The sequence below is a fragment of the Anguilla rostrata genome, chromosome 9 (genome assembly GCF_018555375.3).
Source record: "Anguilla rostrata isolate EN2019 chromosome 9, ASM1855537v3, whole genome shotgun sequence".
NCBI classification, from domain to species: Eukaryota; Metazoa; Chordata; class Actinopteri; order Anguilliformes; family Anguillidae; genus Anguilla; species Anguilla rostrata.
Genome location: NC_057941.1, coordinates 22,169,271 through 22,196,449, shown reverse-complemented (window position 1 = coordinate 22,196,449; position 27,179 = coordinate 22,169,271). Strand labels below are relative to the sequence as shown.

Sequence of the window (27,179 nt, the reverse complement as noted above, 5' to 3'; positions counted from 1 at the left end):
GGAAGGGAGAAGGGTACACCAGAGTGGAGCGTTCACAGGCCCAGGGAGGAAACGAGAAACAGGAGAGAGATTAAACGCAGGTTTAGCCTGGAAACAAAGAGTTCAGAGAAACAGAGACTGCTGCATGGCGCGGTTACAAAAGCAAGGCTGTCAGAAAATACAACAGAGAGGGACACTGGAGAACTGGAGGAGGAATAAATAGCTCTCGAGCTGCACCGCTCCTGACTTTAAAGAGCCTGTGCAACATCACTTAGACAGCTAGCAGGAAGGAACGAACAGGAAGCTCTTTCAGCTGCATTTAAGTTGGTTTCCACCGTTAGTGGAGTGGTTAAGGAATTGGGATTCTAGCATAGACAGTGTGGGTTTAAACCCCAGGGGGGACACTGTGATTCTACGCTTTGAGCAAGGTACTTAATTTGAATTACAACAATAAATGTCAAACAGGGGAACTGATATTCTTGTACCACCACGCAGCTGGAACCACACTGGCTTGCTTTGTTCATGTTTAGGTGCTTTTCTGTGCAAGCTCGACAATAACTCGGCCAGATTAGCTTTGTAACTGCATTGCACTTCAACTGTGCCACAGACAACACTGTTATTCAGTGTTAAGTAAACTGAGTTTATCCGAGTACAATACGGATCAATGATGTGAAAGGTGCTCAACAAACAGGAAATACGAGGTAGTTACAGCAGGAAAAGTAGAGTTCTCGTCTCAGTCATTGAAAATGAAAGGTTTGACCAAATCAGCAAACAGATGACTGACTTGGTATTTACCAGGTGTTTAAAAAAAGTGTGTGGCAAGTGTGAATTTTTAATTGCATATCGTTTGCTGTTAATAATAGCAGTTTTGCAGTACTTTTCAGCTCTGGCTGCAGGCAATGCAAGGGGGAAGTAATTTTAAAGGTAGTAAGTGAGCTCCTGCTTGAGCCAGCTCCACAGTAGAAACAGAAGAGAGGTTAACAGCCCAACTCAGTGTAAGAATGGGGCCAGTCTCCCAGTGCCCCAAAGGAATCAGTAAATGGTAGAGAGAGAGACTTTCCAAAGCACTGTTTAAGCAACTATGGAAAAAAAACTGTTTATTTATTTACAGATCAATTCCCATCTGCCTAAATGTACCATAAATAAAAAGACAAATAAATATATAAATAATGAAAAACAAAGAAAAAAATCCTAAATACATTTAAGCAGTGTGTTCACCTCAGCTATATGAATCTGATTCCATGATTAACATAGCTGACTTAACTGACGATTATGTGCATTAATAAACCATCATACTTTCACCTTATCTGCATCCTCCTTTCCAGCTCTATTACCGCTTCGAAAATACATAGAACCCCGCTATGAACCCCAAGAGAGCTGGTGTGTGTGTTCTTTGGTGAGACGGTGTCCTGGGCAATGTGGCATGTATGCTTGAATTTCGGAATCAGCCCCCATATCTCACTCAGAGCTAGGTGCACAGACAGTGCTAGATTCTAAGTCATAAGGGACCTCGGAGTACCGTGTCAGGTAACAAGTCTCAAGAGACCTCTGAGTTTCTAGCAGCAGTTTTTAAGTGAAAGACTTCTGAGTACTGAGTTAGGTAACAGGTTTAAGTACCTCTGAGTCTCTAGCAATCGATTCTAAGTCGCAAGACCTCTGAGTACCAACCCAGATAACAAGTCTGAAGACCTTTGAGATTCTCATACTGTAAGTTAAAGACAAGTCCCCCTGACCTCTGGGACTCAGCCAGATGTGGGTGCTGGTGCCAGGCATGGACTCTGTGCCCAGCACCAACGCATACTCATCAGGTTATCTCTGGGTGCATCATGCTTTTATAGCACCTTTCCCTACTCTTACTCACAAAATGGACACATTCAACTTGAATTTCCTTGCCATGTGTTTGGAGGAAATAGTGTACACCTATGTAAAATCTTCCATTGGACATCTCCAGCAATTTGAAGAGTGGGGTTTATAAAACAGCCTCCAGAATGGGGCCAAAGTCATGGGCACAGAGGGAGATGCCCTCCACTTTGTATCCTGCAACCCTCCCAGCTGTTCCTTGTGCAGCAGTTTCAGCCACCATAGATAAATTAGTTTTGTCCAGGGTTCTCAAACTGCAGGTGTTCCAAGGTCCTCCCACACAGTGAATCCGCTTCTCCACCTTGCACATGTTGTATGGGGTTTACTCTTAGGGATAGAAAAGGGACCTGCTCCTTCATTACCTCCCTACTCCACACCAGCTGAGCAATAAAAGCAGTGCCCTGCGGTGACCGTGCACCCCTATACCCCTGTACACCTGTATCTATCCTCAGTGTATTGACACATCCTGAGCTCTAAGACAGGAAGCCTACTAACCTACTTGCTTTGCCCCCCCCCTCCTTCCCTCTGCATGTTAGAGAGAACACTCTTGGGTCTGGATCTTTTCTACATCCGGCTGAGAGACGTCAATGCTATCTCCCGGGTTAGCGCTAGGTCTACCACCCGGAATTCTGTCTCGAGCCACTGAGCTTACCTCCGTTCGCTCTGATCGGACTGCACTCTGGCCTCCACTGATGAGGGAGTGATTCCTGGACAGCTTATCAATCCCACCCTTCAGTTTAAACCCCTGGATGTTGCAGAGCACAACACAGAGTAAATTTAATCAGTTCTGTTTGTTTTGTTCATTAAAGATACGGATGGCCCGCTGTCTGTGTGGAGATGTGTAAACTGTGGCGCATTGTAACATGCTGTGAGCGATGCAGACGCAGTGCGACTTATGCAACACCGCGACCTCAGATCAAGGGTGACTCTCTCCTCCATTTGTTGCTGTCGCCTCGGCGAGCCGCAGCACACGTTCAGTCAGATGCAGCGATGCAACAGACACCAGGACCAGCCAGCCTGCTGTCATGGCAACAGAAAGCATGTTTGAGCCCCCTCTATGGGACGACGGGCGATACGGTATATTCGACACGACGTCGGCTGAGAAAGGTTTCAGCCTGTCCCTCGTCCTGCCATTTCGCTGAGCGGGCTGTTGACTGCCCCCCTCCTTTCCCCGGTGTCTTTCATCGTAAACCTTGCGGAATCTCTTGAGGAAGAGACATGGGCCCCGCTCGTTACTGCTTGTTGCTCTCCCTGATATAAACAATGAGGTCATCCCTTCCAGGGCTTGTTTTTCCAGCTTATGATGTCACCAGCAGCCAATCACCACATGATACTGCAATAGGTAGCATGAGAAGGGGGAGACTTTGGGTATACACTTGAGGGAGACATGTCTGGTTGCATCGTTCTCCTGTAATCATCATAATCATTATTATTATTATTTTTAAACAGCAATAATAATAATAATAATAATAATCATCTGCTGTAGATTGGTGGCAACCTGTCCAGGCTGTATTCCTACCTCTCACCCATTGCATGCTGGGATAGGCTCCGGCAACCTCCCTCCGTGACTCTGAACTGGAATAAGCGGGTATAGATGATGGATGGATGGATGGATGGGTAATAATAATAATAATAATATAATAATATAATAATAATAATAATGATACCATTGATTAATTTCTGATTGTGTGTTTCCTTGGAAAATGCATGTATGTTTATTTGTAAATTGTGGAAAATATTTAAATGGTTTCTTTCTTCTCTTAATTAATTTCTCTGAATTGCATGGAATTACAGGTGGCAATAATTTATGTTTTCTGACTTATGGGATGCATTTAGAGTGTACTTCAATGTGTATCAGGGTAGGATTGCTATGTGTGTAAAGTGTAAATGAGCCTGCTGAGGAAAAATTAAATGCTTTGTTTTTGATTGTAGTAGTCAGCTAGGCCTATACCGAAATGAATTATCTTTATCTTTATTCCCCATAAATGAACCCTTTCCAGGTCATTTCATATGGTTGTTATAAAAAAGTTGTTATTCCTTTCACTATTTGGCTATAACCTTGTTACAAGGGCCTCTGTAATATTTTCAGGCTTAAGAAAATTTATCCTGATTTATCAAAGATTTCAGGTTTGTGGTCAAAACATACAGAGTTTGATTAAATGAACACATTCATCTGAATGGGATCTTCCCTCTCTATTCATTTGTAGTTGAATGCATCTTTGGATCACAGAATGAACTCTACTACAAGTAATCACTGAAGCAAGCTATGCTCTAGTAGACCTACATAACTGAGGACTGTTTTTAAATTATAATTGTTTAGTGTCAGAATTCAGGTCTCCACAATGCATCAAAAAATATATGGTGAAAACAAAATGAAATCCAATTGAGTGATATGTTAAAATGTGTTACAAAGCTCAGACTGACTATAGGTGAGTTGGAAATCCTCCAAAGTGCATGCAGCCAACCATCGATTTATTTCACTCTGCAGTCCAATAGCTCAGCTGCAATCATTGGCAGTTCCCCACCTAGGAGCCAAACCTGCAACCTTCTGAAACCGGTGAAAACCTGTTTCCTTCGCTGCACTACAGTCTCAGCACATTGTTTATATGGTCTGCCTTTCTTAGTCATCCTTTAGCGCGAAAGGTTGTTATTGATCCAGTGTAGCACGGGGCAGCTTTTTAAGGCACCCTGATCCTACCCCACTAATATAATGGGCAATGGACATGTTTTCAAGGGGCAATGATTTGCCCCCCATTGTGCTTTATGAGCATGTCTGATTGGTTTCTTCCTTGCTCTCCTAATTCTGATTGGTGGGAACGGACAGTATGTAACACAAGTCAATATTCACCAGAATGTGAACCAAAAGACATACTTTATCTGTTGAGGCAGAAAGATTGACCTTTAGCATTCCAATAGGTCAGCTTTAGGTAGGCCGTGTGTGTTTGTGTGTGGACTAACTACCAGTGAGTTTCTTGTTATAAAACCTTTCGGAACAAAAAAATCACCCTTGGGTCATTGGGCTTGTTAAATGACCAGCCTGGTGTCGTGTTGATGCTCTGGCATTGGCAGCAATAAAACACCATTAAAAAAGCATCAAACTTCACACTTTGCACACTAATGCACTTTACATTTTCCATACACTGTCAGGAAAGAGATAGAAGAGTGGTTTCTGGTAATTTAATCAGAACCCTGGCTGTTGCGCAAATGTCCTGTCAGGCTTGTTTAGCTCTCGACTCCTGTACAATGACTAGTGTTTCTCAAGAGAACACTTATTAGGTGCTTCTGTAATTAAACACAGTATTTTTGTTCACAGAGTAAATCTTTTCACCCATATGCTGGCCTCATCTGAATTGCATGCTAAAGTAACTCAAGAAGTGACAAGTGAAAAGGTGTATTTCAACCAGTTTGCATGCATCAGTAAAAATTTTAACATCCTTCAGTCAAACAATGTGGGCCTGGTCCAATGGCTAAAGTGACGTCCCTGACAGTGGACGGCTATGGGTTGTCTGAGGGGTGAGGATTAAGTAAAAAATATGTTTATTTTCTGAATACAGTGGTTCCAACAGTCAGTGCCCTTGTTAAAATGTTTAGGACTCTGAATACTGAACACAAGTGGTATTGCATGCTAAAACCCTTCACAACCTACATATAAAATATATTTGAAGTGATTTAATTAAATAATTATTAGTGAAAATGACAATGATAAATTAAATCTCCAAATGTGTTGTTGGTAGGCCAGTGTACAGTAACCTGGTGGAATCAACCAGTAAGTCAAAACAAACTTGTATATAAAGTCGATATCAGATTAAGTAATTTCAGTAAGAAGCAGTCAATTAGAATAACAATGAAAAGAGGAAAACCCTTCTTCACCAACCGCAAGACAAGTTTTTCTTGTGCCCATCTTAAATGCCTAGCCCAGCAGGGATTGAGGGTGCTTGATTAGGTGATGCTGAGTTAAGGTGTGGAAAGGGGGTTAGGTACCTTTAATTTATGGCAAGGACTGGCCTATCTAAAAACTGTCCGTGTACTTATTAATTAAAATACTTATTAATTATGTTGTTGAAAGCAGGGCAGAGCACCACGATTTTATTATCGAAAGATTCGTGGTTTTAGCCACTTTCTAACAAGACCAAACGGGAAAATGTTAGGAGGTAATTCAGCTCAGCTAATGAATACCTCTACAAGATGGAAATGTGTTCCTGCTTTTAACAACAGATGTGATGTTTGTAAATTACAACTCGCATGCCTCAACAACCAAATTTACATAGACATTAGGACTTTCAGTTGATTTCAATCGAATATCGCTGATTGGAATTCAAACTTAAAATGGGAAAAAGGAAACTAGAATCCTTATGACAATCCAGACCCAGACACCCCATAAATAGCTTTGTGTTCTGGTGTCTTCAGGGACAACTTTGCCGGAGGTGTGACCCATAGAGTGTATCAGTGTGACTTTCATTGGCGACATTCTTAATAACAATATTATATTCTATAGGCCTCAAACAAGTTTGTCCTGTCCAATTACATTGTTTCTCACTCTAAGGCCATAAACTAAACACTAGATATCTCACAGGGTTTAATTCCCTTTTTTTGATGGATTGGGAATCTGCAATGAGCTAGCTTCCCAGTTCCAATCTATGAGAAAGTAACAACTAAAAACGTCCAAAGAGGCCATAAGTCCGAAGGTTATTTTTAAATAATGTCAAACAAGCATTTGGAGGATTTTCAGTTTTCAGTGTTCAGACATGGGAAACTATCTATGCACGTCACATTTCTGTGAAGCATATAAAACGGGCTGAAACGTAAAGACGCTGACATCATCATCACTTTGCTCAATGCAGTCCTCCTTGATGCCCCCATTCCAGGTGCCCACGGAAACAGAGAGGAGCCCCAGTTTGTGACGGCGCGCGCTGGAGAGAGCGTGATCCTGGGATGTGACGTGGCCCACCCCCTGAACGGCCAGCCCTATGTGGTGGAGTGGTTCAAGTTTGGAGTTCCCATCCCCTTCTTCATCAACTTCCGCTTCTACCCTCCCCATGTGGACCCAGAGTATGCTGGTAAGAGGCTCTGAACTTCTCTCTGTTGGCAGGAAGTCTCAGCGTTCAGCATTGCATGATTCACACTGACTCCCCACCTCCTGCTCCCATTCCCTGGGGCACGTGCAAATTTTAAAAGAGCTCTTGTTTGGAATATATTCTCAGATGTAGATGGAGGCCTGATACTTGAAGCTGTTAAACCTTTAGCTCTCTCTGCCAATGGAGTTTAATCCTATGAATCTACTTTCTGCCATCAAGGATCAATGCTAACGAATGCTTCGCAGCAGATTTAAAATATCAACCATTTTGTAAAATATTGCAATAAAGGCTTTCCAAGACATTCACTTTCCGAGAAATTAACAGCATCAAGAAAAAATGGTTTTATGTGCTAATCCACCCCGTAAGGGCATTTCACTTAGTTCACGCTCAAACCAATGCACATGCCGTCAGATTAATACCAAAACTTTTTAGGTTTTTGCAGAGAACCAAAAACAAACCACAGGTTAAAATGAGTGTCCATGGGAAGTAGTCCAAGAGCAGTGTAGTGTTAATTTAAATTTAAATTGTGCCAGTTCATATGCATGTGCGTTAATTACAATGCCCTCCCATGGAAATACACTCGCCCTGTCCGTTTAGCTGGAGGCATTTTACAGTTGATGTGCCACGTGCAATTAGGGAACAATAATCCCATTTGATTTGGGGGGCCATAGATTAGAGGCCGTCTGCATCAGATAAAGACCGAGCCCACTGGGACAGAGTGCTGAAACACTGCTCACCCTGTTTGTCACATCAAACCCCGCGCTTTCACTATTGTCGACATGAAAGGCAGCCCTTTTGAAAGGGGTGTTGGAACCCCTTTCAGAACCCTCCTCGAGAGGTTGGAGCACTGAACTCCTGCACCTGCAGGTCGTTGGGTCACATCCTGAGCGGCGACAGTTTTTATGGGAAAAGTGCTTATTCCTCGATTGCCTTGAAATATCAGCTCAGCTCAAACAAGCTGTGACTTTATTGTATCTGGCCTGTTTTCCGGATTTGGCTTTAATTATCATGCATCTTGGTATCGAAAGATTTTACAGGATCGGATAAAATGTAACCTGATAATACTTTTTAATTGAGTTTAAAAGGCATTATACACAGAACAATAACGGAGGAGCAAACCTGTTTCCAAGCATGGCAGTTTGATAATTCTTTAAATGACACTGTCACTTTTAATATTTTTTGCATGTTAATATTTATGTTTCTCTACAGCTCAGTGACCCTCTTTCCCTAAAGACAAATTAGGAATAAATGAAATAAAAGATAATACTGTGCAAATGTATTACAGAATGCTACCAGATGCCATGAAAATGCATTGTTTTTAGCACGTTCATGAAATATATAGCTATGTGTTTTATTTACTTTATGATTATTTTATTTTTGCATAATATAATTTTTTACAAATAGGGATCATTAGGATGAGCTTTTCCCCCCTAATTTCAAAGAGTAGGCATATTTTAAGCACAGGAAAAAGGCATTCTCCACTGCCCCTGGATGTCTGATTAAGAGCATTAAATGAGTATTGTGAAGTGGAGGAAGGGCCTTGCTTCTGAACGTGGCTTCACTTCCCTCCTTACACAACATATAGCAATCCAGTAATTCCTGGGTAGCTGCGAAATCTGTGAAGCTGAAGCCACAGCCACATCAACAAAGGGAGACATAATAGCTGTGAAAATAATAGGGCTAATGAAATGATTATACTGTACTTGTTGGCATAATCTGGTGTCTGTAGACAGACTGCAAGCTAATGATAGCTGGGCAGCCGATTAGAGTTCTCTGCCGTGAATAGAAGAAAAATGGGGAAATTGTGTTTTCTATGAATGTATGTATGTATGTTAAATCATAAAATGTACTCCAGTGATTTGAAGCAGAGACAATGTCAAATGTAAAACCATGGCAATTTTAGAAAACCAAAGAAGTGGTGATGGTTCTTAAGAAGTCGCTACAGACGGGGAGCATGCTTTTAATGTCCGGTTCTCTCAGGGAATGTGAATAAGCTTGTCTGTTTTAATACTGCTGACAGAGCAGAGTGCATCTGTCTGTTTAACCTGCATCTTTGTCCTTCAAAATTACCTTCCCTTTTTTACCAGCAGATCAGGTTCCCTCATAAAGTTAGCTTAAATAAAGTAGTTTAGGTCTGAAATGTACAATTGAGACACCACTGTACTTAGTTATTTCAACCGACTTCATTTACTGTCGTCAACTCAGTCTGGTTAAGGGCAGAACACCACAAGGAACATCTGCAATTATCAGGAGTCTGTTTGCTCTAAAAACATTTTCATTATCAAAAGTGTCTCGAATTTCAAACTCTGAACAGAAATCAATTTCAAGCCCACATGAGGAGGCCTGACTCCCACAGCCATTACCCAAATAACACTAGCGTTATTCTGGGTGTACTATACATAACTACATGCTCTTTTCCGGCATCTCGATGCTTAGTTACGCCTCAGAACGTTGACTGCCTTACTGTATATCAGCATTAAATACAGTCGTGCATTTTCCCCGTTTCTGAATCAATGGCACATTCATGTGTGAGACAATCTCTCCCTTGTGAGCTGTAACAAGACGCAAGACAAGGAGCCTGTTAAGAGGTCTGCTTTCCTGCTGCCGTCCATCTGGGGCAAACTTTAAATGTCCGTCCGCGTTGTGGCGCCCTCTCGCCACAGCCCAGCACGCAGCAGCCCCCGCACACGCGAGCAGTATTAAATGAGCGATGTGAAAATTTCCTCTCTTTTTATTGCATGACCCCGATTTCCTGTGAACATGGAGGAATCTGTTTTGTTCCATCAGAGATTCCCTCACCCGCTGGATGCTGGGCACCAGGTCTGTGAGCGGGCGGCGGGTTGCGGGGGCTTGCCACAGCGACTCTTTGTCTTGGGGGACGCTGAACGGGGCACGGGAGACAGTGGGCAGAGAGAGCCTGGCTGTGAGAGAGGAGTCGCGCTCCCATTGGCCTGGTCCACATCCAGCACCGGCTTTGACCTGCCCCACCTCATCCACACAATGGTCTGATTATCAGGCTAGAGCTGAAGCAGGGGGCAGTGGGCTGGTCGTGGGCGGTTAATGGGGCACTGGAGGCTGTAGTGATGATGACATTGATGCTCCTTACATTTGTGCCAATTCATGTGCCTCACAGGAAGTTGAGTCAGATAGATAGATTGTATGACTGTCTTGCTTATTCTTTTCCAATCTCTGAATGCTAAGAGAAAAGTGATTGTGTTCTAAATGCTTCTTTGAACCTTCATAACGTTATTTTTCCATGGGCGTCACTCTAGCCACTCGGTCCACATTGCTTGAGAGATTGACAGACATGGATTACCAAAACCAAATGTTGTGTTGAATTGAGAAAGACCTTCCATCCTGAGTGTCCTCTATGCACAATTATTTATAAGGATCATTTGTGTCTGTGGGGATCAACGACTGCACATTTAGGAAATGTAACCATTATAGAGTTAAGCCGTCAATGCCATCAACTGGCTCAATCAGTGGAGGTGAGTCCCGTAGCACTGGCTTTGTAGATTTGAGCCTGGACTAGATCATTAACTGATAGGGCTAGGTGCTAAAACGTAACAATTATGAAATGTTTTTGAAGTGTATTAACAATCATCACTGCCACACAGAATATTGGCTTTCTTTCATCTTTTTCTTTAATCATACCTGATGCGGTAGTAAGCATCCACACTTCAGAGGGCATGTGAAATGCTTCCAGGGTAAAAACATCAGCACTGATATAGAGTGGGTGTTGTCAAGACAGCCAATCAGCCTCAAGCCTTGTAGCTTTTACCGTAAGTGATTGACAAACTTGATACAGTATATATGCCCAGCCCTATTAGCTGAATATGACCATATACAGTATTCACAGTGGAGAGACACAATCCTCTAGGGTTGCCGGGGTTTCAGGGAATCTGCCAGGCACCAAAAATACTTTTCGTCTGGCATAGGGGGTGTGCAGCTTCACCCAAATTAAAGGGCTATATCTATCCTGCTGCATTGTGTGGCCTGTATTGTGAAAAAGTCATTGCAGTGCTGTAGCTGCAGTGGCATGTGTGGGACAGAGATTCAAAACTGGGGAAAGGGCAGGGGGGCGGGGGCTGTTAAAAGGGGCAGTGCCATGGAGCAAGTTAAGCTCTCTCAGGCCTTTCCCATTGTAGTCCTGCAACCTCGACCACCTGATTTGATTAGCGTTTACTCGACCGCTGATTGGCCTGCAGCCACCCTAACCGCAACCCCTCGGCGCCCCGCCGCGCTAACTCTGCATGCTAGCAGAACGGCAGCCGCAGAGCCACGGCCCTGCGCTCGCGCTCACAGGAAAAGCGGGGTTTGTGTTCAGCCTCAGCCGCTGCACAGCTTAAGCAGAGGCCCGTGTGCAGCAGGAGCTGAGGCTGATACCCTGGGCCAGGCGAAGCTGAGGCTGATCGCCACGGTGACCGGAGCGCAGGAGCGACTCGTACGGCGCGGTTAGCCCCCCTGCCGCGGTAAGAAGCGGCCCGCTGGACAAACTGCGGCCCCCGCAACCGTTCGTTTTTTTTCTGTCTTTTTTTTTTTTGTCTCTCTCCACTCCAATCCAATCTTTATCGGCCGTATAAAAATAGACTTGACTTTTAAAGCTCTCCTTTGTTACCGCCAGGCCGTGGCCTATTTCTCCTCCCGCGGTATTGATTTTCAGCACTTCAACCAAAAAAAAAAAACCCTGAAAAAATATACATTAAAAAAAAAAAACTGACGCTTGCTTCCTCCCCCAGGTCTCTACGGTAGACCTGAGACCTGTCATAAACAGAGCCACACCTGCCAGGTCTCTATGGTAGACCTGAGACCTGTCATAAACAGAGCCACACCTGCCAGGGGGACAGCACTCAGAAGTTGATTAAAAACAGGATGGCATTTGCGCTGAGGCTTGATTTGGAGCAATTCATTATGTTCTATTATTTTGCACTTCCCGCATATGAGGCATTCTAAAGCCTTTTCTATTCATCCTTGAATGCAGATGATTCCAGATCCTTTTCATGCCAGTGTGTGAGAATTTTCAGTTTGAAAAGAGGTGGTCTGCATATAATGATGCCTTCTGTACATATGGACTAGAAGATATAGTTATAACCAATGGTCACCTGGTACATTATTCATCTTTAAGGAATACCCAGCATCCCCCAGTATCCTGCCCAGGTGTGATGCAGACAGAAAAAATTTTGATATGCTTTTTTTTTGTGTGAGAAACTTTCTGGTTGACATTTTACATGTACATGCCTGGATGATATGGGTTGATATTGAAAAAGTCTTGTCCAACTAACCTAAATAAGACTAGAGTTTTGGTGGACGCATCCAAGTTTTGGCAGCTCATACCATTTCAGAATGTGAATTGATGAATTAAAAATCATTGGATTTAACTGGTTTTAAATACTAAAACTGCCATAACATGAACAGTGGGCAACAATAAATCTAATAATGTAAAATACACACATTCATTTCACTACAGTATGTGAGGTGAATTAGTTCTTGCACCTCTGAATTTGGGATTCTGGAAAAATTCACTCACAGTTTGATGGTATGTAAAAATCAATCACATACAGTGGTGGAGGTCCAATTGTCCTAGTATGGGTGTACCTTTAATGTCCTGCACTTGCGTAATGGTTAGCGCTTCACCAAGCTCAACAGTTTCCATTATAAATTAACATTGTAATGGATTATCCAGTAGGCCGCTTATGCAGGAGTGCTGACACCGGTTATGATACTGATGGTTTAATTGGGATATGTGACCATATATGCTTTTGGGTCTGCTTAAAGATGTCCGTACAGCAATGTAGTGACTTTTCTTTCATTAGGAAATACTTGACTAGAGTGGCAGGGAAAGTAGTGAGATGTGTATATCGGTCCAACTGTGTAGCTTTCAGCAAAATTAGAGTTCATTCATTCATGGCTAAGAGATTTATTCCAAGGGCATGGAGAAAAAATAAACAGAGCTGTGAGTGTCACTATGGAGCTACCAATTTCAGCTGGAGTACTTCTGAAAGCTCTTTGTTTATCTGATGCTGTTGGCTGCCATCTGCTGTGAAGCCTGCCAGAGCGATCTCAGACAGTCAAATTTGCCTTTCTCCGCTCCCCCCCTCCTCGCCCCCCCTCACCCCCCACTCACACACCCCTCAAAAAAAAGAATAGATAATGTCACTTTTGACATTATTGCCAGCCTTACGCCCACAGTGGTGGATTTTCTTGCGTCTGTTGTCCATGTCTGATTTTTTGCATCGGGTGCCCGTATCTCTCTCAGAATAATGCACCTGATGTTAGCGAAGCTGTTCAACACCTTTCTTGCCATTCTGTTACCTCAGTCCTCCTTCCTTGCTTCTCTGCCTGGAAGAGGTTGACCACAATCATTCCCATGTCTAAGCATGTCTGCTGCATTTCCCTGGACTAGGGGAACATTATTTACTCAGTGCATTATTGAATTTCCATCCAGTATTTATGTTGCCAATGCTCCATGTTCAGGGAGACCTTCCTGCAGTTTCTTACTTTTGAAACAGAATCAGCTGGTGCATATGCAGATAAAACATTATTTTAGAACTTATGTGGAAGAATTAAACTGAACGCCTGCATGCTGTTTAAAATTTTTTTATTTCTTAACATCACAGGACTCAGCCATTTGTCTTGTCCACCACAGTAGCTTTGTTGGGGTCTGTGGGCCGTCGACTCGGTCATTGGAAGGTGACCGTTCCTGACCCCTAGTTCTGTTCTCTCCCCTGCGCAGGTAGAGCCAGCCTGTACGGCAAGTCCTCGCTGCGGATCGAGCAGGTGCGCTCTGACGACCAGGGCTGGTACGAGTGCAAGGTCCTGATGCTGGAGCAGCAGTACGACACCTTCCACAATGGCAGCTGGGTGCACCTCACGGTGAACGGTGAGCAAGCCCTCCGAACGTCATCGTCCTCACTGCGTGACCAAAGAGTCTCACTAGTGAGCGCTGAACGCAATGCAGGATGTTAAGCCTTTTGTAATTCGTCACCAGTGGTGATTTTTGCATGTGCACGCTACGAGCGGAAGCAGTCGCCCGTCTGTGAGGGTATTTCGCCGACCGGAGAACGACCTTCGCCGAGTGCGGCACTCACACACAGGCCTGTTCTCCTGAAACGCTGCCTAGCACGCCTCCGTAGCCCTGCTCTCTGCTGATAAACAAGCCGACTGCTATTTCTGCAGCCTGCTACAGGGGTACTTAAGATGACAGCCCTGGCATCTTTTATTTATTTATTTATTTACTTATTTATTTATTTTGCTGTTGCTGTATTTACAGCAACGTAGTGCAGCAAAATGCATTATGGGTACCTTGGGCCGGGCACTGTTCTTCACTATTCTTTTTAATGTCCTTTCGAAAACCCAGCCACAGAAGTTACACCGTGTACTGTTATATTACAACTTGTTCAGATGGAAGCAGGGCGAGCTGTGATAGCATCTAAATCTTTCCCTGAGTTCCGACGCTGCTCGGCTCATCCGGAAGAGAGGGCCCGGCGGGACCCAAAGCCGGGGGCAGGCGACTTATCGTCGGCCGGCCCGACCGGGGACAGGGCAGGAGCAGGGTCGTGGAGCGGGGCGAGGCAACGGGGGAGAGGGGGCTGATGAAGAGATACAGAACGGGGAGGCGGTAAAATGCCGCGTCCGGCCGGGCGCTCTTTAATCGAACCGCTCATCGCCGACAAGGTGGAGCGGTGACAGGCCAGTTTATCAAGGCCGTGCCCTGGAGCCAGAGCGGGCGAACTCATCGCCATTTGCTGTGCTTCGCTGCGAAGGCGGAACTCCTTAATAAAGCCGCATCCCTCATTACATTAAAAACGAATAGCCCTGTACTTCTGCTGCTCGGAGCGATAACATACAGTGATAAATAATGTGAGTAATGGGAAAGCCTGAATCAGTTTGTCTTCACTGTTGATGTTTCGGTGGACTGCTGTACATTAAGAGGTCTTCTTGCTTTGCAACTTTAAGCAGGCAGCCTTTGTATTGTTAATCTCCTGATAATTCAGCAATTTTCTCTGTTACTGACTAGTAAGCAATAACTCACATATTATTTAGCCCAATTTTTACATCTTATGGAAGTACTGTATTAAGAATAGAATAATGATTTTATAGATACACCTAATTACCACAAATATTGAGTTTTTGTTAAAACATTTTTGCCCCTCATTAATGACTATGTTGCCACATATTAATGTGCCTAGGATGATACAGTAAATATGTTTCTTGGCTATATTGCTTTATGCTGATTTAGTGTGTTAGTATGGTCACATGCACTGAGGTCAAGGACAGTGTTAAGATGCGAACACCCTTTCGACTGCTGGACCTTAGTGGTGGTGTTGAGAGGTTAGGAGCTGCGAAAGAGCTGAAATTACATCACCGTCCCTTTTCCCATCATATGATGTCACCGGCGACCGCCTTTAACCCAAAAAAAACCAGACGCCTTGCGCTCGTCCAAGAATGTATTTCTGTTGCTGGATATTCGCAGATTCCCCAAGGCTGGCACACCGCATGTAATTATGATGGATGAAGCTGCCGTTTGCGCAGCCTGTCATTCGAGCTGCTAGAAGCTGCTGGTGGCGTGATAAGAGGGCAGAGCTTTTCTGGGGCTGTCAGTGAGTTGATTACCCCCCCTCACCCCACCTCACCCCCCCCCCAGAACACCCCGCCCACCGCGGCAATGCTGTGTTCCTGTGATATTCAGCACCCTCACACGTCGGCAGCCTGCCTAGGGTGCCGTGAGGAACATGTCACGCCAGTTAAGGAAAAAGGGGGCGGGGCCCGCGAGGAGATGATGCAGTGAGCTCTGTGCAGCTGGGAGGCAGGGTTATATTGGCAGGAGTACCAGGCTGCACTGCATGATTTTGATGTATTTTGATTTGAAAAGTGACAATGGAAACGGTCATAAGAATCATTTGTGGTTTGGGAAGCAATGAATGATGTTCTTGGATGTTCTTTTATTATCTAAGGTCTTGCCAAACCAGACAGTTTCAAGATGACCTTTTGAGTAAGACAGTAACAGGAACAAGTTACATGGAAAATAGGTGCAGCATTTATAGGTGCTGTAAAGTTAGGTAACAGTCAAACTCCTACCTCTCAATCTTTATTGTTCAGCAAAACCTTCGATCTTCACCGTGCACTGCAAATGTGTTAATTCATCAGTTGGTACTTGCAAACCTACTTTTTGTGCTGAACTCAGGACAATGTCAGCGTTTAAAAAAGAAAATCTTATGGAAAAATCCTACCTGCCATTCCTGGAAATGAGTTTATTATATATGACCTATAGTCATGGCTCACCCTGTTCATGAGTAAGAGCAGTGAGCAAAGAGACCCAAACGATGTGCGTTCATGGCACCCAAAGCCTCCCTGTTGAGCTGAATCACGGGGGTGGGAGCAAATGGCGTTGGGTCCACCTGAAGGTGACGCGCCGCCACATAGACGAGGCCTGGCCCCAGATCTGTCTCCGTCAGAACACAGCGGTGCGCGACAGTACACAAGCAGCTACCGCTAATATTTGCCACCATTATTTTTAGCAGCGCTTTGCAGTTCAGCCGTCAAAGGGAATGGTTCATTTGCAAGTGAACGCGTTCTCCGGTGGCGGTGCGTTTCGCCTGGGCGTGATGTCATTGTTTCAGCACACTGGATGCAGGCACTTATGATAAACAGTGGACAAAGTGTCCCACTGATCCCCTTTGTTTTAACAAGCTATTTCTGTGTGAAGTACTAACAGAGACATCAGAACTATCCCACATGCAGATGCGGAAGAAATCAAACATGTCAATCATGTCATGCACTTGCAGTAGAAGTTTGCAGGAAGCGCTGCTTCCATTATTCATTTTTCTCTTTGAAATTCTGGATGTGTCTGAAGGTTTTGGAGGGTGTTGCAATGACGTCAGTTGCTACAGAAGATTCATATTCACATATATACCAACAGGTTAGAGATCCTGCCTTGCTGTTCTGGCTCCTATACTGGCCAGACCCTATAGGAAAACCCTGTGGCTTAGCTGTTGTTATCCTCTTCACTGACCTCTTCCATCGCTGACTCTGCTACCGAGGCTTGGCCATGTGTCTGCGTTGGGTAGCTGGCTTCTCAGGACGATGGTAATGGTGTGCGGAGAGGCGTAATCTCAGCCTTCCCAGGGGCTGCTTTCAGCGCATCCCCAGGTTAATGTGATATCAGTGCATCTTATGCGTGGTCCACATTGGCGGTTTTAATCCCCAACATTTTTCTGGTTGTTTTCCTTCTGGTTGGAAGTGTTACAGTGATAAACCAATCTGACCCTTTCACCTGATTTGTAGCCGTGCTCTAAATGCCCATGGGCTGGATGCTGCGCTGAAGCTAGATGGTTTTTTCCTTGTATCACTGCATCCCATTGTGTCTTTACCTTTACATTCACATGTATTATTTAGTAGGCATATATCTATCCAGAGCAACTAAGTGCATCTGTAACGGGAGTAGGTCTGCCCTCACCGGTCACTCCGCAATACAAGAGGTATGGTTAGCCTGCTGAGCAAATGCATAAGGTCATCAGCCAAAGGGAACTAATCCTGTGGAAGGATACATCCAAAGTGTAGCATTATATCTCATATCTGACTTGCATATCTGAGCACTCTTCCTGAGTAACTCTTCAGCTCTATGGAAATACATGAGTTAATTAAATTATTGAAAGGTCCAATGATCTTAAGTAATTAAAGTGATTTATGATTTGAAAGATGATACCTTCACGTTTAAATATATGCCAGACCTTAATTCATATAAAAAGCAGCACTGCTGGCTAGGCTTTTAGTAGTCTATTGAGTTACTCAGAGTAAATCATACTCTGAGTGCTGGGGGTCACTGTGGCTCAGAGTAACTTACCTAGTCCTGAGAATGATTCTGAGTAACTTAAGCCTCTCCCGTGCTGTCAAATACAGCTGTTTTAAGCTAGCTGAGCATAATGGTACACGACAATATCTGGAAGCTTTGCGCCCCTGTTGTCAATAGTTTTTAACAGCTGGAAGAAGTATTGCTATGCTAATATTCACAAACTTCCGTGTTAGCAGCAGGCCCATAGCCAATCTGACCTGATGTCACAGAGCTCAGGATGCAGGCTTGTACCTCTAGTTCACACAATCATTTTCTGTCACTTAAATCATCTGAATCCAATGACAATCTCGATTTAATCAATTTACCTCCCTGGCACGGTTCTGTAGGTATGTGAAAATGGCTGTAAATCCTGACAGTCGAGCAGTTCTACAATCCTTCCCGGGTGTATTTCATTTCAGAGGTTTACTGTCCATTCACGTCTCGTTCAGTGCCAAGGCGCCATTAAAAAATCTTTGGTGTACCACACATTTGTGGCGGACGCTCAAACCACAAGGCTGCCAATCAGTGGCTTAGTAATTGAATTCCAGCGAGGGAATACTTAAACGGGGGCAGTGTATTGGTGCCCCGTGGTCGCCCGCCCACACAAGCCCTGCCACTCAAAGCGAGGCGTGCTCAGGTGGAGAAGACGGCTCGCATGCTCTCACGCACAAGCTACCTTTGAGACTCGGTATCAAAAATCTGCTGCAAATCCTGGCAGGATGACCTTGGTGAAATGATTTTTGCGTGACTCCAGGTCACCACTAATCCTCAGAGATTTAGCAGAATACCCACAGAGGGAAGGAATTTACATCTTTATTTCCTGTTTGTTTTTTCTTTTATTTACCACTGAGTGATTTTCTTTGCTCTGGTTGGTTTGTGAGATGGCTTGTGAGGCTGGGTTTTAGCAGAAAACTGACAGTGACAGTATTTCCCTGGTCGGCTTACAGATGAATAAGTAAATAGGTACAGTTCCGTACTCTATGTGAATTAGCCACTGAACACACAAAAAGCAAAAGGCTAATCTAAAAAAACAAGCACAAATCCATCAAATTGATTTTTTTTAAAGCCTTTCAGTATTTATGGTGCAAGACAGTCCAACATGACGCCTCAGCCATGTCATTATGTGAAGCATTCCTGGTCCCAGATCTACTATCCTGCGAGCAAGAGACTGACGGTTGGTCTACTTCTCTAAAGGAGAGTTACCGTCGAGGTGCTAGAAGTTGGCAAACTTTGCAAAATGGTGTTTTTGGTGTCCGTCACGGTCGTGTGTCTGAAATTCTGCCACAGGAAATAGAACAAGATAAAAATCACACTCCTCCACTCCTTACCCAGCCTGGCTCATGACATCATCATCACCAGGTCTGCCAGGTGCTAATTAGATGGTAGACGGCTCTGTGTTTAATTAAGAAACTGTGCCTGGGAGTAGAGGCTTGTGACAATGTGTGTTGATGCCTCTTTAAGGGAAGGGAATAATGAGCTACTCTTACTATGGCATATTGAGGATCCAGTGTTTTAATCCCACAAGATGACATCATCCTCAGCCGTTGATTAACCGGCTCAGCACTCCTTTGATTCTCTTTTCAGTTTTTCCAGCGTTTAGACAAATGCTGTAAGCCTGCTGCAGTTTGTACATTCTGTTCAGCTCTTGCTCTGTGCTGTCTGAACAGCAGTTTGAAGAGTCACAGTTAACGGTGAAATAGCCATCTATAGTTCCATTACTCTCTTTCACTGTGAGATATCCTAACACCTGGCAGAAAAAAAATATTTTACTTTTTTGACAATACAAATGTCTTGGATGATAAAAACGTCTTGCAGTGAAAATATTTTCAAAAAAATTTTTTATTGAAAGCCTTGTGATGTAGGATATATGGTTCTTGAGATTAAGACCAGAGACTCATGTCTCCTACAACAGACAAAAATGAATTGCTCAGTCTCAGGAGGCTATATATTATTCCAGTGGACAGCGCGAACGCAGTGTATATACTGTACAGTGTACTATGTCAAATTGCAATTGATATACTGTACAGTGCACTAAGTCATATTTAAATAGATTTTTGGTAAAGCAATGGGTCTAGTCTGATTTTCTTCAGAGCAGAACCCCTTTTACTCAGTCCCGCTTTTATGAGGGACTCCATTTCAGCCGTGCTAATTTGGGACTGCAAGTGTAGCATGCAGCATGCAAGGCTGAAGGCGGTCGCTGTCCCTGGTCCTGAAGGCCCTGCGTCTCCCTGAATCTTGGGTAACTGTCCATGGTACTGAAAGCAGGCTGATTCTCCTGCAGTGGTGGAAAAATAATGTTTGACCTTGTGGTTGGTTCAAGCATATCAGTGATGGACAGCTCATTGTGTCTGTGCCCATGCCTACTGTGGCTCGGGGAACCTCACTCTCCCATCTAGTGTCCAGGCGCTGATGGTAGCTGTCTGTATTCCTGAAAGATGGCCTCTTCACTGAAACTGCTTCTGCTTTGACACTACAGCTACTTCCTCCTAAAACCGCAGTTACTGTACTTACTTATTATGTGAATCGTGGTATCAATGAACTGTTCACACAATTCTAGTTTCGACAAGCTCTGATTTAAACCAGTGCTCTCAGCTTAGTTCACTCATTGGTCTGGCCCACTATCACAGTTTTAAGAGCCTTCTTGATTTGCTGTGTCCTACCTTTTTTTTTAAACTTCTCGTCAATATAGTCTGTTCCTTCACACTCCTGTTGGGATGCGGTTTCTGCGGTTGATGCATATCATTGGGGGTGTCATAAAGTGCCAGCATTTGCGGGGTTCTTTTTTGTGAAGAAGTATATCTGCGATGTTGGATGGCTGCATGGTCACTGTCACCCTGCCCATATTTTGGATGCCATTTTCTAGATTCAAGCTGAACCATAGATCATATCACTGCACTTAGCTTAGGTGCCTCAACTGGATACACCACATTATAAGGCCCAGAATGCTGTATTACACTCAAAATTAATGTGGATGAATGTGCAGTTACCAGCGTTCTTTGTGCTGTCTAGCAATATAATGCCTTTATTTTGGTAGCACACGCTGATCTCTTTGTCTGATAATTGCATTATAATTAAAACTTGGCCACTCTTAATGACAGTGGGCACCATGTTGATGAATACAGCACCGAGCCTGACTCCAAGGAGCCCATCTGCTCCATTTCATCTGTTTGTCCTGAAGAAAAGCTTGCTGTGTCTGTGCCACCGCAGGGGGGCCAGTGTGGGAAAATACTGAATGGAAAAGGACAGTTTGAGTGAGACTGCATTACCATCCATGGTCGCTGTCGCCAGCCCCTAAGTCGATTATGCAAAACGATAAGTGTTGCGTTGCTACTTCTTTTTTTTTATTTTTAACCCTGACTGCGTGAAATTAGCCTGCAGCCATGATTTCAGGAGAGCAGAGCGAGAAGGACAAAGCAGAGGGATTACATGTGTAAGCAGATCAGGTCTCTTAAGGTGATTACGTATGTGTATTATATAAAAAAAGAAAGGAATTAAAAAGCAAAAAATCTGCATGGCACATTGGCTATGTCTTGTGAGGTGTCATTGTTGTGCGTTAGACATTTTTTTTGAGGGGGGGTGTCTGGGAGCAGAATTTTCTGCCAGGCCCCCAGCATCAATTGTCTCTGTGGATGATTTCCAGATCGTAATCAGCTGAAAACTAGGAGGTTCTTGAGACGGGATTTGCATTCGTCTCCGAATGTCACGTAACAGAACCCGCCGCTTTGTTTCTCCTTTGCTCCTCTTTTCTTAATTAGCGCCGCATATCCGCACATCAGAGTTTTCTTACCCTCTTTCTTCTATTGAATCTTCTCGGTTTTCCATTTCAATCCTTCCCTTTCAGCAGCCTGCTTTGAATGTCAACTGCTTTGAGTTTCCCAAATGAGCTCCTAACAGACCCTCAGTCGAGTCATTTAGCTTCTATTATAGCATTTTTATCTAGCATTATAGCCCCCTTTGCATGATATTTTCCCAGATATTTTATGTTGATGGTTAACACATTTCTCTCATGCTTTGCTGAAATGTTTTTTTCTTCTGCCGTGTAAGGATGAAGTCATTATGTAATGAATTTATAGTAATATTCATCTGATATGTTGAAAGCATATTAAAATATGTTAAAAGCAAAACTGCTGCTAGGTCACATAAAAGCATGCCACTGTACATGGGTGAAGATTTACTGCGCGACACAGAATAATGCCTGCGTTGCAACAACACCCTGTGCAAACTGCATACTCTCCCATTTCATGGAAGAGAGATCACATATGGCTTGATAGGTCACTGTGTCTATTCTACAGTATCTGAGACATTTTGACTTGAGCTTTCAAGTTCCACAAAACATGCCTGTCTGCACGCTCAAGGTCACCTTACATGGTATAATGAGTATGAGTACCAGCAGACCACAAATACAGATGATAAAATGAAAGAACAAGTATGTACAGGTGTGGGAAAAACATACATACAGGAATAATAATAAAAAGAGTTGGCAAATTCTAGACTGGAGCCAATGTCACACATTGCTTGCAATGAGATCATATAGATACCCCCCACTTCCACTTCCACTTATCCACAATGTCCAGTTTTCAAATACTTCAGTATGCTTCTGATCACATGCAATTTGTCTCTGGCAAGAAAGCGTCTCCCTTGATAAGAAAATGTGTTTTCTTCACTGATTGCTTTCACCAAGTGAATGGGTTATGAATCCCCCTCCCCCCTCCCCCCTCACCCAATCCTGCTTTCTTTTCCAACCTCGTATTCCCTAACCCATGATCTGTATTGTTTTGTTTTTATTTTTACCAAACCATTTTTCAATTGTTATGTGTATTTAATGTTACATACATAAGATAACCAATCAAAACAAATTACTTTTTATTATCAGCGTCTAATTCTGTGTTGAATTTCCACAATATTTGAATAGAAAATATGATGAATAATGATATTTGTCTAATATTGTAAGGTAATTACAAATAGTTAAACTAAAATAAGTTAAGCTTTGTAAATCAAAATAATTTAATATAACAAATCTCTTTGCAATAATACAAGTTCATACAGAGCAATACCCAATCTTATAGAAAGATCTACTAAGTTCTACTAAGTACACAACCTTACACAGACATAGTCCTACTAAGTACACAACCTTACACAGACATAGTTCTACTAAGTACACAACCTTACACAGACACTGTCCAAGTACACAGTCTTACACAGGCATAGCCCTACTAACTGCACAACCTTAAACAGACATAGTCCAAATACACAGCTTTAAACAGACATAGTCCTACTATCTACGCAACCGTACACAGACACAGTACTACTAAGTACTCAAACTTACAGACATAGTCCAACTACATCCTAGCCCATCCAGACAATTAAAAAGGACGTCAGCACCTGCAGGGTGATCACACATTTAAAAATCACACATTTGAGTCAGGACAGTCTCTGGGTTCATGTTAGCATCCCCTAATTAAAGCTCACTGACCTTCACTATGTGTTGTTGTGTATGCAAGGTAAAATTCTCTTGATAACTCATGAAAAGTTGGAGCTTGTTTGACATAACCTATACCCAGACATGAAAGACATAAATGTGGGAATTTGTTTTTTCCAAAGGAAATCTAAACATTTTCACTAATATTGCAGAGTTACAATGTATACGTATTGGTGCAAGTAGTTTATATTCAGCTGAATGTGAGTGGAATGTCTTATAAATTCTCACTTTTTTCAAAACATAGAGCAAGCCAGAGCATTAGGAAAGCGGTATCATATTTAATCTAGAAATTGTTTTCTGAGTTCGTATTTATTTTAATATTTGATCTATTAGATCTTTTCATGTGTTCCTGTGATTTAACATAATTTGTAAACTGTAGGTGTGATCTTAGATTACTTAATGTTGCGGTGTACAGCAATCCAGCCAATGCATCTGGAAAATAAATATTTAAGATGTATGTCATGAAACATAAGCCTAAACTCAGCTTACTGGTGTCTGTGATGTTTGTGTTTGTATGTGCATACGTGTGTGCATGTGTATGTGTGTTTGATGTGTGCGTTTTTTATGCTTGCATGTAGTTGCATCTGTGTGTGTGTGTGAGCCTGTGTGTGTATGTGCATGTATTCATGCATGTTTATGCATTTGTGTGGGTCTGTGTGCCTCATCCCTATGTCTTAGTGAAGCTCCAGTTTTATACTTATATTTCATGCCACAGATGAGAATTATGGTGTGATGATAATATCGTTTGAAATACAGCATGATGGATGCATAGTGCACAGGGCATGGCCTTACTGTAAGTATAGGAAAATGTATTCCACTAAATGCCTTTTCTATTTACCGTCTTAGCCATTATTTTCTGTTTATTGTCCGTCTGGATCTTCTATGTACAGTAATAGTCACAGTTGCAATAAAAGACATCAAATGTCCCTGTTTGCAAAATGTCAGTGTGAGCTGTTTGTTATGTGGTGCTATTTAACTCTCCAAAACATCATTTGGAACTCCTAGGTGGAATATTGTCATTAGAGCCTGCAGTTTTCTGTGTGCAGAAACACACTGACTTTTCTTCCATGAAAATATGCTTGTTGAGTGTTGCTCGTGAATTTTACAAAGAATAAAATGAACAAAAGCTTTGCATGAGTCCGTTATCTCATACTCTCCTGTGGGTTGGGGGAAGGTGGAGGTTAGGTTTAGTGTCTACAGTAAAATGTATAAAACACATCCATCTATCCATTATCTATACCCGCTTATCCTGAGCAGGGTCACGGGGGGTGCTGGAGCCTATCCCAGCATGCATTGGGCGAGAGGGAGGAATACACCCGGGACAGGCTGCCAATCTATCGCAGTGTATAAAACGCATGCAGTATAATTCAACTTCAACAGAATTTGAGTTGAAAATAAATAAAATGTGCTCTATAAGTTGATTTCACTTTGAAACTTTGTTTCAGGGGGGTGAGGGTAGGGGTTGAGGAAATTTCAGACCAAAGCATAAAATAACATTACATTAGAAAAGTTTGCTGAACAAACCAACAATTAGAATTGCAAACAAACAAACAAAACTAAATACCACTATACAGATGACCATCTTTACACAGCCATACCTAGAGCATTATCTCAAAGGGAAATGCAAAAAGAAAGAAACAGATTGCTGAAGAGCCAGGAGAGCCATGGTGCAGTCTGAAGAAGTGGGTCTTCAGTCCGTGTCAGACGTTGGGCAGGGTTTCTGCTGTTCCGACAGCGGTGGGAAGCTCATTCTACCGCCAAGGGGGCCAGAACAGACATGAGACATGACATGGCAGTGCAGGGGGCGGGGCCAGAACAGACAGGAGACGTGACATGGCAGTGCAGGGGGCGGGGCCAGAACAGACAGGAGACGTGACATGGCAGTGCAGGGGGCGGCGCCAGATGCCCTGAGCTTGCAGAACAGAGAGGTCTGTCTAGTGCAGGGGTGGGCAGTTTTGGTCCTGGAGGACCGGTGTGCATGCAGGTTTTTGTTTCCACCAATTGCCCTGGGTAAATGAGCTGATTGACTGTGTAAACCAACACTGGTTCACTTGTAAATTAGATCACAGAAACACGTTTCAGATAGGGACACAAGAACAGTCTTCGGCTGTCATTCACATGCTTATCAAGGAATGAAGCAAAAAGGTCAGATGGCGTAAATGTTAGGGCTAATTGCATAGTTAAGGCCAGAAGTTGGCATGAAAACCAGAAACAGATATGGCCCTTGTTGCCCACCTCTGGTATAGTGTGCAGGGTCTGAGGATCTTTGAAGATATAATGAAGCAGTCCTTTCAGACAGCTCCTGCCAGGCTAGGACCATGGTTTTGAATTGGATCAAAGCTGGTATAGGTAGCCAGTGGAGGAAGATGTGGAAGGGAAATGACATGAAGAAGACCTTGTAGATTACATGAGAAGCAGCAGTTTAGAATTTAACACCACATCACTAAAAACTACCAACTCCTTGTCACCGCTCCTGGTCTTCATAGGTTTTTGCCAATCCGATCTCACCTGTGCTGCTGCGGGTGTGGCAGGGGGAGTAGGGGGGAGGGGGAGCAGGAACATCTGCGTGCATTTTCGGCACCTTGCTGCCAGCTGCCTCCAGGGCTTGTTATAGCTAGCCGCTTTTCGCACTGTTTTAATCTGCGCTCGCGATACGCGCTCACAGTGGTGTCATTTCTTCACACACCGATGATGTAATCTGTCCCCTGCTCCAGTTTTAAATCTCCAGAATAACGATTATGTAGTGCGGATGAGGGATAGTGATTTGTGTGTGCGCTTGCTTGTGTGTGTGTGTGTGTGTGTGTGTATGTCTGTGTGTGCGTTCAGTGTGTGTTCAGTGTGTGCATATTCATTTACCGTGTGCGTATGTATATCTCTGTGTGTTAGCACGTGTTTGAATGTGTTCATTGTGTCTGTGTGCACGGGTGTGTATCTGATGTGTGCTTACAAGTGTGCGTATAAATGCCTTACGCATGCATGCGTGTGTGTGTGTGTGTGTGTGAGTGAGTGATTGCCTGAATACACTTATATATTCAGCCCTGGCATATAGGCGCAATGCACAGATGGCCTCTGCCCATTACATGACTCTCAGTCGCGCACTTGATCACTCTGGGATGCAGATGCAACTGGCCACAGGAAGAAAAATAAATCTGCCTAAATCAGGCCTTCGTTTTCTGCGCCTGTTCCAGCTGCCCCGAGGCGCTGGAGGGAATAAAGAGGCAGAGAAAGGTCCAGAAAGCCGGTGCTTTTTTAGGAAGGGGAGCCGTGATAGACCCGGCATTCAGACTGAATCCCCCCTCGGCCGCGTGGAATGGGCTGTTTTAGCGGAAACGCAGGTGTCCCGCGGCACACAGCGGCCCCTGTGCTCGCGGCCCTTTTCCAGGCGCGCACTACACTGGCGCTTTGATTCCCGCCGGCCGCGCCGGGCGGCCCGCCAAGCCGAGAGAGAGGGCCGCCGCTGGATCCGGGCCTGCCCTCCTTCTGCAGGTGTCCCCCCTCCCTCCCCCCTCCTGCTCCTCCCCACCTGGGGACAGTGAAGGGATTGTGAAGACTGCTTCTATTCAGCACCAAAACCGCCTCATCATCTGGGGGTGACTGTCTGAGAGTCAGCCAAGCCTCCCTCAGTCTGTCTGTCTGTCTGACTGACGGTCTGTCTGTAGTGTTTTCCCTCTTACTTTCTTGCTTTCTGCTTTTTTGCCTTCCTCTCTTTCGCTGACTCTGTCATTCTGGCTTTTCATTTATGTCATTCACACAGACCTATGTCCGTATACATGAAGTATTTTTTTGATAGTAGTTTATGCTGTGTGGGGTGTAAGTTCCTTCTTTACTTCTTATCTTATCTTTAGTTTGCCCTCGGATAAACCAGCTTAGTGTGAAATATATAGAATGTTAATATTTTGGCAATACAGTTGAAAACTTGCCTTTCCTCTCTCTTGGTCTCTCTCTCTTTCACTCT

General features: G+C 43.7%; 1 protein-coding gene across 7 annotated transcripts in view; it reads left to right on the top strand.

Moving 5' to 3' along the window:
- igsf9bb (immunoglobulin superfamily, member 9Bb) overlaps positions 1-27,179 on the top strand; it is a 133,849-nt gene that overhangs the window by 34,156 nt on the left and 72,514 nt on the right. For all 7 annotated transcript variants that reach the window (XM_064351054.1, XM_064351056.1, XM_064351053.1 and 4 more), the window contains exons 2-3: positions 6,705-6,896; positions 13,648-13,794. In XM_064351054.1, the coding sequence (XP_064207124.1) occupies positions 6,705-6,896; positions 13,648-13,794 (339 nt within the window). The remainder of the gene's footprint in view (positions 1-6,704; positions 6,897-13,647; positions 13,795-27,179) is intronic.